The 13114-nt window shown below is 35.8% G+C and overlaps 1 protein-coding gene across 1 annotated transcript; it reads right to left on the reverse strand.

Annotated features, from left to right (window-relative positions):
* Positions 1-4340: 4340 nt before the first annotated feature.
* LOC141599669 (uncharacterized) lies at positions 4341-11395 on the reverse strand. The gene is made up of 3 exons (XM_074419758.1): positions 11072-11395; positions 5519-6344; positions 4341-4777 (listed from the first exon to the last, which is right to left on the reverse strand). The coding sequence occupies exons 2-3, from the start codon at positions 5864-5866 to the stop codon at positions 4472-4474; spliced, it is 654 nt and encodes a 217-aa protein (XP_074275859.1). The 5' UTR covers positions 5867-6344; positions 11072-11395; the 3' UTR covers positions 4341-4471.
* Positions 11396-13114: the final 1719 nt, after the last annotated feature.

Raw genomic sequence — 13114 nt, forward strand, 5'->3', positions numbered from 1 at the left:
ATAACACAAAATGATAACGGTTCTTTGTTAAGCCATTATCATATTTCATATATCAACAACTGTTACTGTAAATCCATTGTCATATTACACCAATAAACAACGGTTTTTCTTATAACCGTTGTAAATACAGATCCACTGTGAAAACTGAAAAGTTTGTGGTTTTACCAATGCATGTCTTATTATTATTGGTTGTTTGACCATTATTCACCTAATGCATGCATGCACAATTAATACAAGTTTGAATGTAACGTATGGATGAAATTAATCTAATTAATTATAGATTTATTATACTATAAATAGCATCACATTTGCAGTAACAATAAGAATCACTTTATTATTACTAACCTTTCTACTTCACTTTTTAAATAATATACATATACATACATATCATAATTAAAAGAATGTCGTCGTCTTCATCATCCGCAGTCGCACCTCCTCAGCAATCGGTAACCCGCTATATCAACCCGATTACGTGCATAATTCACAATCTCCCGGTCATACGCGATGCTGCTGGGAAGCCAGCTTTTAAGTCTCTTAACCCATTGAGGTACATCTTCATTGAGAATGGGTTTTCAAATGTTAGGGCAATCCACTCGGCTTAGATTTCTAGTCGTGGGTTTCTTGGATATGCTCTGATCGTGTTTCGAGGGGATGGTCTTAACGATTTTCGCCAAGCAAAACAACTCGCTGCATGCATCACGTGACCATCAAAGGGGCAAAAGTGACTTTTATGGTGATGAACCTAAGGATTTTTATGTACACGTTGGGCCTTACTTATGGGTTGCCACCGCTGAGGACGCTCATATAATGAGAACGTTCATGTCGTACAGGTTTATTAATGTACCGAAATCATGGGAAGACAAAGAAGTGCCTCATTTTGATCATCGTCTTGATGCCGATGTAGTAAACTTGATTTATAATCAAGTTTATCCTCAGTACCCACCTCCTAGTCAAACTCCTGTTAGGGTGTTTAATTAATTTACTAATTAGTTAGCTGTTTGTTTTTGTGGTTTTTTATTTTTTATTGTGTTTCCTTTTTTTTCCCTTGTTTACTGTTTTTTTTTTCGCCATTGTATAATATGCTCGTTTTAATATATAGTTCTACTATTTATTACATGCAAATGCTTATTAACATAGATTTTAAATAACTTGCGAACAGACAAATGAATGAAATAATATCATATAATATAATGACAACGGTAGTGCATAAGAACCATGTTAGAATATAAACACCTCTAAAAATAAATGGAAATTGGAAGATATTAATAAGATAATTACAACGGTTCTTATAAGAACCGTGTTAAATTATGCAATTGCTGAATAACATATTTTAAATAACTCTCTCTCTCTCTCTCTCTCTCTCTCTTATTACTCAAATTATGTCAAGTGGTAGCTTTTATTCTTCCTCTATTTCAACAGGGACATGTAATTGCTCAGTTCCGGCAGCATTGCGGACTTCTTGGACTTTGCAAAATCCGGGAAGAAAGTTTCTTACTTGCAAATTCTATAATCCCGAGACTAAAATGCGTGGATGCAATTACTTCAAGTGGGTTGATGAACCAATGACTGAGTGGCAGAGGAAGGTTATAAATAGGTTAGTGAATGAGAAAAAGAGCATGGATATCGAGATTACTCAAGTGAGAAGTATACTACATCAACTTGAAGAATCGAAGCGGGGAAATGACAGTGAAATATTGAAGGAAAAAGAAAAATGCAAGAAGTTAACCATGGATATCGTAGAACTCAAAAATAATGAGGCATGGCTTAAGTTAATTGTCAAATTTCTTCTTCTAATTGTTATTTACCTAGTTTATTATGTATGGTGGTAGTTTGTACTCTTTATGTGTAAACTTGTAATCCTTTAAATTAATGAAAATAAGCAAGATTTTCTGAGAAACATATTGTAATTAGCTGACATATACCAAATGATGCTTTATTTCTTGGCGGTAAAATCAAAAACAATGAAATATAAAATAAAACGGTTATATCCAAACCGTTGTTCAGGACGTATACAGTTATAACGGTTCAGGCCGTTGTTATGTATAAAAATGATGCTTTATTTCTTGGCGGGAAAATCAAACAAAATGAAAATATTACAGACAACAGTTATTTCTAACCCGTTGTAGATAGTACTAATCAATTACGGTTTCAAACAAAACCGTTATATGTTTGGAAATAAAATACAACGCTTTTTCTTATACCGTGTTTATTACTTTCCATTAAACAAGGTCTTGCAAGTGTTGTATTATTCACACATATATATACTCCGAGCTTCCCGTCCCCCACATAATATCCTCAAACATTGAGCTTCCCCTCAACCACCAGCCTACCCCATCGCCGTCGCAGTCATCGTCATCATCGCCATTGCCGCCGCCTGATCAATCCGGATTCTCCTCTTTAAAGAAGTAATAAACTCTTCTCTCTAGATATTTGTTTGTTATTATAAGTATAAATTGTTATTATTTGTTTATTAATTTCTGCTTTAGATATGGTCGAAAAGCGGAAAAGAAACGATGGAAATGCGTCAGGCGTCGACTCAGGTGATGAGAATAATTTGCAACACACTGCAGGTCGAATGCGCCACAGGGTTTCCCTAGAAGCAATAAATTCAAAGATACCTAATCCTTTACAGTGGGATAAAGATACGGGGCTGCCATATGGTGAGAATGCTCGGTATTTTGCGAGTTGAATTGGTTGTTGTGTAAGACAGTATGTGCCTCTCGGTACTCAGCGTATCAGTTAAATGAGTAAAATACAGAATGCCATGCTAATAAACAGAATAAAGGTATGTATATACAATGAGAAATGTTCTAGCTGAAATTAAGTTATTACTTGATATGTGTATTAGCCGAAACACTTATACCAACTATGCTCATCATATATGCAGTTAGCTTACGTTGTCCCCGAAAAGTATGATAAGTACCTAAAAAAAAGACAGGGGAAGCCCTCAGTTCTTGGAAGTTAAAGATTGCTGAGAAGCACTTGTTCAACAAGGAAACCGGGGAGATGAACAAGAAACCACCAACAAAGAAGTATCCGTATGTCAGTCAAGACCATTGGGATAGCTATATCGCTTATAGGCAGTCTGAAAAGTTTAAGGTAACTTAATAATAATAAGTAAAGAAGTATACTTAGTTTAGTATTTGGTTATGCTTACGTTTCTTGATACAATTTATTTGATGAAGGCTGTGAGTGAGAGGAACAAGGCGAACATTTCAAAGAAAAAGACCGTCTTTTACGGCTCCTAAGGTGGTTATAGATTGATTAAGAATAAACTTATAAGTACATAATTCTTATAATATTAGACTATTAGGTGTTTTAGTCGGATGTTATATATGTTCATAGTAATCATACATATTTTGAGAGGATATCAATGTGATGAATGAATTGTAGGTAAAGCTTGGAAAATTCAGTCGTCACGACGCTTGGGTGGAAGGTCACACTCCTAAGAATGGAAAGACGGAAACTGAATATGATAAGGATATCAAAGAGAAAATTGTAAGTTTGAATAAATATGGCACTCCTACCACTGGTGGTCGGAGTTATATAATTGTGAGTTACTTAATGGTTTTATGTGTATGTAGAGGAACCGTGAGAAGGAGGTACATGAAGGAAAATGGAAGCCTGAAGGACGTGATGACATTCTTGCTAGAGCAATCGGCAAAGCAGAGCATCCAGATCGTGTGAGAGGGGTATCGACGCATGTTGGTATCACTAAGTATTTTGGGAAAACTACTCGAAGTGGTGATGATTCCAAGAAGGTAATCTATAAATATTGTATTTGAACCAATTTAATTTATAACTATATATGCTGACATTAATTTCTACTACACAGCTACAGAAAATAGCCAGGTTGATGGTGAGAATGTTGGAAACTGGGGAAAAGCCATCAGAAAAAGAGTTGGATATGGTTCAAGAAGTCATAAAGGAAGCAGAGGAGGATGAGGAGGAGGAGGAGGAGGAGGAGAAGGAGGAGGAGGAGAAGGAGGAGAAGGAAAAAGAGGTAATAATATTTATGTCTTATATAAATACAATGTGTTATATGATTTGAAAAATAAGTACATGTTATATGGACAAGTGTTAATGTACCGAAGGAAGCCGAGGAGGACATGGCAAGGGAGAAGGAAATGGCAAAGGAGACTGAGGTGGGAGCCGAGTATCGATATCAGGCAGTTGAAGAGGAAGAGGAAGCCAGGAAGGCCGTGACACAAGATGAAATTGAGGTAGTTGATGATCAGACGTTCTTCTCTACACCGAAAAAGGTAATAACTACTCCCTCCGTTCCATTCAATTGTTTACACTTCCCTTTTGCACAAATAACTAGGTAAGGAGAGAGGTGATGAAAGAATGAAATAAAACTCAATATTAAATACAAGAGAATGCAAGTTGTAGTGTTAAACAAAAATTAATCACTTCATTAATCTTTGGTGGGATACCCAACGATTTACACCAAATTCAAATACAAACACACTTATCCTTCTCCTCCGACACCAAATTCAAATACAAACGCACATTTTTCTTCACAAGACCTTTCTTCTGAACTGATTCTTCTACTCCTACCCCAATTAGGATCCGTCTCAATTGAATTCTTGTATTCACAGTCTTCACATAGCCCACTTCCGTCAACAACAACACTAATACCGTCTTTAGGATCAATCCACATACCAATGCGGCCATCAAGCTCCATATCCAAAGTGATACAGCACCTGCGACAGTACCCAACAGGAATTGTCCATGGTTTCTCTGGAGATGGAAATCCTATTAATTCGTCACCTCCCTGGAAATCACAAGACATGAGCATAAATTGATTAAAGGTTAAATATTCATCGAGTTAAAACATTAAAGCAATCAAATTCGAAGAACTATTAATGTAAAATCTGCAACAACTACTCCAAATATGTTGATTGTACATAAAATCAGCAACAATTTTTTACATGAAATCTATTTTCCATTTTCATCATCACCCAATACAATCATTAATAGTGGGATTTATCTACTTTTGCAAATATAAAATCAATTGAAGGTGGACGGAAATTTCATCTGCAAAGGACGATATGTGGACGGGATTTCTAAATGACATGGGTGGAGGCGTCATTTTAAATGAGCTAATTTATTGAAGGTGGGATTTCAGTAGGATTTGACACAAATCCAAATTCAAATGCAAGTAAGTTCCCAAACAGGTGATTTAACTCAAATTCAGATTGTGAAATGTAACTCGTGTTTCCAAACAGGGCGTAAAACTTGTCATTAATAGCCAAATAACATGCACAAACAAAATCAAACCCCAACATCCAAAAACGAGCCATTATCATCGACGCCATCTTAAATATTAAGATCCAAAAACAAGTCATTACCAATCAAAGGGAAAACCCATAAATATTAAAGCTTTATTAATTTCATAATTAAAAATAATTTCTTTATCCATCAATTGAGCGATTAACAATAAGATCCGGAAAATAATGCTTTTATTGTCGAATAATTATCGAAAAAGATTCAGAAAAAGATGGATGATACTAACCTTCGAGGCTCGACCACCACTGTTTTCATCGACTCTATCTTCCTTCAGATCCGACCTAATACCAGCGACAATCTCTTCAGAAATGACACCAACAATGTCGTTTTTGGGAGAATCGATAGGAGGAATGCTTTTAGAATTAATAGGATTGTTTTTTGACTCCATGACAAACAGATCTAGGGTTTTTTTTTGTGTGACAGGCTTGTGGGAGAGATGAGTGTCTGATGAGGGAGAGTTTGAGAGTGAGTGCGGCAGTAGGAATTGTGTTTGTGAGGTAGGGTTTTTAGAAAATAATGAGGTTTGATTAATGTTAATTGGGTTAATTAAGCAAAACAGGCCCACAACCCACATGGCCTAAACTTTACCGAAAATAGAATGTGTAAACATATCACTTGTACCCCCCGATTAGGAAAGTGTAAACTTATGACCGGAACGGAGGGAGTACTAGTTTATAATTATTCATCTCAGTAGACGTTTTTTACTTATCAAAATTATTAAAGGTAGTGAATGTATTTGTACTAATTGATTAAAGCTGTCGTGAAGGGCGATTTCAAGGTGGCTTGTCGTCTGTTCTATTTACAGGGGAAACAGAAAGTTGTTGTTGCCAGGGGATACGTGTTCACTTATGACCGGCTTCAACAAGTTAAGGTTCATGGTATGCCCCTTCGTCACAATTGCAGGAAAGTGGAAGTGTCCCAATTATATAAAGACGAGTATGGGGAAGTAAAAGTATCATTTCCTAATGAGGAGATCACTTATTTGAAAGAAGCCCTAAGCTCTTATGTGCAGTGGCCTAACAATCTCATCAATGTTATCATCCTCGAGGTACCTATACGCAAACGTTAATTATTACTTGTTCTTTAAATATATTAGGGTACGGATATTAACACATCGTAAGTACTTTAATCTTTACATTTGCAGAAGTTAAGCAAAGTCATGGCAGCAACTAAAGCAATTACTACTACGTCAACGGAAGTTGTTGCAGTTAAGCCTACTTAGGATTCTTATTATGAATCGTGTGAATATAAGAAAAAAAATGAAAACTTCTTCTCTGAAGGCTTTGCACAACGTGGCTGTAAAGAAGTCACCTAGAGGGGATGTAGTCATGATTAACATTGAAGAGGAAATTATGGGCGCAGCTGATATAGCCGTACTGGACCTGAAGCAACTGATGAAATTTGTCGACCTTGACAATTTAGATGCTGTTCACATTTTGATTTGGATGAAGTAAGTTTGTTCACATTTCTTGTTCACATTAATAAAACTATTTAGTCATTTCCATTTACGAATAATGATGTTTGTTTAAATTATCAATTACAATAACATTTTTCGTTCCATGTGGCATAATAGGTACCTGCATAATCAAATCGCTGAGTGGAAGGTCCCAATTCATGCCTACGGATTCTTGAGTCCTAAGGCGTTCTATGTGCACAGAATTTCATACGAAGAACAAATCAATAGTATCGCTCGTCGGTTGACGTCGACCAAAAAACTATGGTTTGCCCTCTACAATGAGAATATGTATGTATAGTACGTGATTATTGTAATGAATCACGGTTTTATAAATTTATTATTAACATGCTTAAATGCGTGTAAATGAACTAACAGTTCAATGTCCCAAATTGAATAGGAAGCATTGGGTGCTACTGGCAATCCAAGTGGAAACAAAAACAGTGTACTAGATTAACTCTCGCGAAGGCAAACCCTCTAACAGTTGTGTAAGGATGATAACTGAGTAAGTTTACAACCTTCAATAATGTCATTTGTTATTTTATGACTTGAGCCATATATATGCAAATAATAATGGCATGTGTGTATTTATGAATTAGTGTTTTTGAAGCAAAAGAAAGATTATGTCCACTTGGGAAATATGAATGCAACGTTGTTCCCAATTTTATCACGCCATTAGTAAGTGTATTCTTAATAATTACTCGTATTATTTAATTAATGTTTATGCGAGAGGTTGATTATCTAATTCAGCTGATTTGTGTGTGATTTATATAATAGTCTCCTAAAGCACCAGACGACAAACAATGCGCATTTTATGTTTGTCAGTCCATATGGGAGGTTATCAATAGAAAACTATCTGCCATTCCGATACGGGTTAGTGTGATTTAAAAACTATTTCAGACGTAAATTGAGTTCAATTCTGTATACTTCCATGTATTATATCTATTTTGATTATGTATATATTGTACTGTAGTTTCCACTAATACTCAACAAGGCCCCAGAATATTCGCCATAGGACATCAACCAGATGAGAAATATGTGGGCCAGCTATGTTGTTTCATTAGTGGAGTCTCAATAGTTTTCTCATGCTTTATGTACGAGTGTGTGTATATATAGAGCCATTGTGTATTGGCTTCTTTTGTTTTTTTTGAGGAAGTTGTGTTTTAGCTTTTGATCAAGTTGTTTGTACTATTTTGAAACTGGGTTTAATTGATCACGGGGTGTAATATTTTGATGCATGATTGAATTTTTGCAGTGCACAGCTGCTGGAATGCTATTTTCAGCAACGTTGCTGAAAAAATAGCATTCCAGCAGCTGCTACAAATGCGGCTGAAAAAATAGCATTTCGGCAGCTGCTAGAATAAGCTAAAATCATTTTTTAAAAAAAAAAATTAATTAAAAACGATAACGGTTAGAAACAACCCGTTGCAAATAACTATTTGACAACGATTTTATTTAGATAAATAACCGTTGACATATTTTCCCTCCCATTCAAACCGCCAAAAATATAAGATAACGAACGATAATCGTTGTCGAGTTCAAAACTTTTACAACGGTTTATTTAAGCAGAACCGTTGTCGAAAATTTCATCAATAAAAATAGATAACGGTTACACACCATTGTGAACAGATGAATATAACAACGGTTTTGCACGCAATAAAGCCGCTGTTAAATTTTGACATTCAATTAAATAAAATAACGAAATAAACCGTTATCATATATAATATTTAACAACGGTTTTGGAACCAATAGACGTTGTCAATAGTAAACTACGACAACGGATTTGAAACCGTTCTTAAGATTTAATAATGGTTTCTTAAAAGATTTTATAACGGTTCTTGATGTTATATAACGGTCGCGTGTTATTTGTACAACCGTGGTATATATTTAACAACGTCGTTGCAATAACGGTCCCGTGTTTCTATTTAAAAATGGTAATTGCATTATTTGACCGTTATTGAAGGTCTTATTTGGCGTAGTGCGGGTGTGTGAGTGCGGTGGGGATGTCGTGGTGGTGGTTGCCGCCACTGTTGGGCTGCTGGCCGTGGGCCACAATGGCTGGTGGTGGTAGTCCTAGGTGGCAACGAAGGTGGTGCTTGGTGTCGGCTAGGGGAGGAGAGTTTGAGTCGGGTTTTAAATAGCTTTAAGATGGGTTTTATTTAATTAATTAATCCGTATTTAATTAGATTAGATTAGTTAGTAATTCATTATATTTAATTAATTATATTTAGGTGACGGTTTTTGTGAAAGATTATTTTATTCGGATAGCTTATGGAGATTTGCTAAAAGGTAGGTTTATCCTACTCAGTTTAAATAATTTGTCTAATTATTAAATGAGTCATATGTCATTTATTTGCATTGAATTAGTCGGTATTTGGCATGTTATACGGTATCTTGCATTTATTGTCTTATCTTGTATGTCGGAGGACTTGGTGGCTTACTTGTTGTTATGAAGCCGTGAGGCGGTTGGGAGACCTTCTCACGCTCGGGTCGCCTCTTGGAGCTTCCCACTCCAAGAGGAATGTGCACATTAATGAATTTAGTTACGGAGCGACTCGTGTGGTTGAGATATGACGTCTGGCAGGGGATCCGATTGGCTTCCGGACCCGGTACGTCTGGGCGTGTCCCGATACCTGTTTGTGGTTGTTGGTATATGTCGGCGTGTCTCGGTACCAGTGTGGTTGTCGGTATGTCTGGGCGTGCCCCGGTACCATGGTGGTGGTTGTTTGAGAACATGTCATTCATATTATAGTCTTGTTGCATCACACACTTGAGTCGTGTCACACTTTATTTGTTGAAACTGACGTTTGTCTGTCTTTGTAATTGTCACCTATTTCCGGGGTGGCCTGTGTTGATCCATATGATATTTCCGATCATATAGGGAGCAGGTTAAGTACAGGTTTGCTTGTTGACGTGATCGGGATTCGGGCCGTGCTACGGAATTTGGAGTCGAGTACATAGTCACTAGGTAGATGACGTAGTCATAGACGAGTTGTATTTCATTTATTCATTAGTCTATGTTTGTAATAACTAAACTTGTTATTTATTTAATAAACTTTCTTAATTGTAATTCCGATTTCACTGCCTTGGGAAACCGATATGGTAACATTTCCTAATTACCTTGGCCGGGTAAGAAGGGAGTGTTACAAAGTGGTATCAGAGCGACGATTTTGGAACCTAAACCAATGAACCAAAATGAATCTAGGAGTGTGTAATAAAATGAACCCGACATGAGTGTAATAGAAGTCAGTTTTGGGCGAGAAGGATCCCTCATTTAAAAACTAGATCTTATTGTTTCGGTTGGTCACTACGTGGGTGGTTATGAGTTGGGAAGCGTGAAATGAAATGTTGCATGGTTATACTTGTGTTATAATTTTGTTGAGCATTTTGCATGATTTACTCACTCAAATGAAATGTGACCATGTTTGGAAGTTGGATGAAATAATCAATGCACGTAACGTGTTTTGAAGCGGTTATATGTTGATGTGTGAAAACTAGGTAAAATGTGGTTTGATTACATGTATTGTATAACAAGTTGATAGGATTGTCTCATGTGAAATGCAATTGTTTGCATGATTGCTACGTGTTTGAATATGATGAGTTTGAAACCGTAAATTGCATAATTGATGGGATTCTTGCATGATATAATTGTTCATATGGTATAATGCGTGCGTTTTATATGCTTTTATTCCATCTTTTTACACGCATTTTTATGCATTTCATATGCTATTTCATTGCTATATTCCCCGCGTTTGCTACTTTGGATAAATGTTATGGATTTGACAGGTTATTCGCCCAAATGTAAAAATATAAGCCAAATCCTATCAACAAAGGTGAGATGAGATCCCATTCATAGTCTTGATATAAACGAGCCCGTAAATCATTCATTTGGAGTTCGTAGTGAAGTAAGGAAACTTATCGAGCAAAAGAAAAGCTTCACATTACTAGTGCCTACTTTAAAGAGCCATAACTCGAGTTCTACAAATGATAATAAAGTGATTCAAATTGGCAATAAAAGTGTCCTGTTAGCTTTCCAATGCCACCAAAAATGCTCTGTTTGCCCAAGTAACGAAAAAATAGCGGCCGTTTTAATTTCAGTGCGGGTTGCAGGAAATGCGCGACGACAAAAAGTCGATCGACTGGTGTTTTTGGTCGATCGACTTATTTCATCGCAATAGCTCTTTTTAGTAGTGTAGATTGTTAGGTTCATATACCTATTATTAGACTCTTCTAATAGTGAACTAATTAGCTTCTTAATTTGTGTTCTTTAGACCTAGTGCATGCATAACAAAATAAAAGATTAATAAGAAAACTAATGTCCCTTACATTATTATTTTCGAATTTATGGGCACAATTAAGGTCTGCTACCTTCACTTGTTCTTGAGCTATGATGAGTATTAGGATGATCCTCCAAAATCCCAATGTAGAGATTCTCCTCTTGATTACACCCAAGATTAGCCCTTATCTCTACTAAATAATATTTGCTAGATATTTGTTTAGTAGTCTATCTTAAAATTGATTACTAATACTCATATATTACACTAATAATATTAGTAATCTCATTGAACAATCTGAATCAAAATTTCTCAAGTTTTGGTGAAAGAGAAATGAATATGTGTGAGAGAGTTTGCATGTGATGTTGATGAATGAATAGTGCATGGAAAATAAGAGAACAATTCTCTTATAGAAAGAGTAGAAAACCGGTGGGGGTCAAGGAGTACAAGCCAAAAATTGGAATCTCCTTTTCCTTTTACTCTTATCAACAATTTAGGTGTGTAAGGCTAGTATGTACAGGTATGATTACATATTACTTTATCTCATAAAATAAATTAACCACACACTACCACGACTCCCTCCATTTCGGTCCAACACACATAAAATGGACTACCATTTTATTTTGTCAATTTGTCATTTGTCACACAATATGTCACATGTAGTATGTTACATGTTATTAATTAATTTAATGCATATTTATCGAATAAATATCATTTTATAAATTAATTAATTTACATACAACAAATTGACTAGTGATACTTGATCACATAAATAAAATGGGTCATATAATCATAATTCACATCTTATAATTATAATCAACCATTCATTCTCATCTCTATTGTTTCACAAACAATAAACAATTTTAGTAATAAAATATTTCAATTATTAAAATTAGTCTTATTTAATCCCATTACAATACGACATTAATATTCTCTCTCACAATTGAATTGTTCAGTTTTAAGGAATTGATTAACTTGTATCGCCATACAATTAATCAACTTTACTGATAAGGGTATCATCCTTTAGGTGTGCCCTTAAGGGATCAACTGACCACCACCGTCATACGACAGTAACATCAAACTCTAGCAAGCCAATCGTTACCGATTAATGTTGATCAGTTGACTATTTAATTTATCATCCCTTTCATATTCTTATTATGAGATTTAATTATGATATCAAATCATGTGATCGCACTATTGTTGAGGACACATATTCCAACAATCTCCCACTTGTCGGAGACAAGTGTGCGTCACCAATTCTCTTGTCCTATTACTATCTCCCACTCAATGCAAGGTGTCTCGCAGGTCGTACTTGCATTTGATCATATCTTAAGTGGTTTCCTCGATCTGGAGAGTAACTGTCTGAACGGAATTATCTACCGTAGATACCTTCCGAGCATGGCCACGTATTTCTAGTTCACTACTCCTCGAGTGGCCTTGAGATTTCAAATAACCCTGACAAGGGGGTGGACAATCCCTATCGCACTATTCCCTTCGTTCAGCCACAGTTCATCATAACCCAAAATATACCCATTTGACCTCATTTACGATAGTCGTAGAGCATAAATCAAAGCTAATCAGAAATTTGTGCCAACTTGGGCGAATAGTCTCTAGGCAAAAGAATTGACTCATAACAACACTATAACAGCTCTTGCCACGATCAGGCTTTATGAATTACCAGAACTCTATAAGCGGTCACTGCCCGACAGAGTGTCCCATACAGTCTGCCTATGTGATCGACTAGTCATCCCATATGACTCTATGGCACTTGAACTTGCCATCAATCGCATCACACTCTAGTCACTTCGAGACGTCACCTCATATAAATAACTAGGGGTGAATACCATGTTAATCCAGTTCACTTTAATGGGGTTCAATTTGTCTCTACAACCCATTTGGATTTAACAAAGTAATATATGAGTTTAATAAAACTCAAACGATAAATGCGATTATCATATATGAATAGTCAATACACTATTACTACTTCATATCTCATAATATATAGTGTACCTTTTACACTAGTTAAAATTCAATAAAAGCTTGACGAGTGGATATACCATGTATCCATATACATTCCAACTTTATGAATTGCTGT

This window comes from Silene latifolia, chromosome 9 (assembly GCF_048544455.1).
Source record: "Silene latifolia isolate original U9 population chromosome 9, ASM4854445v1, whole genome shotgun sequence".
NCBI lineage: Eukaryota > Viridiplantae > Streptophyta > Magnoliopsida > Caryophyllales > Caryophyllaceae > Silene > Silene latifolia.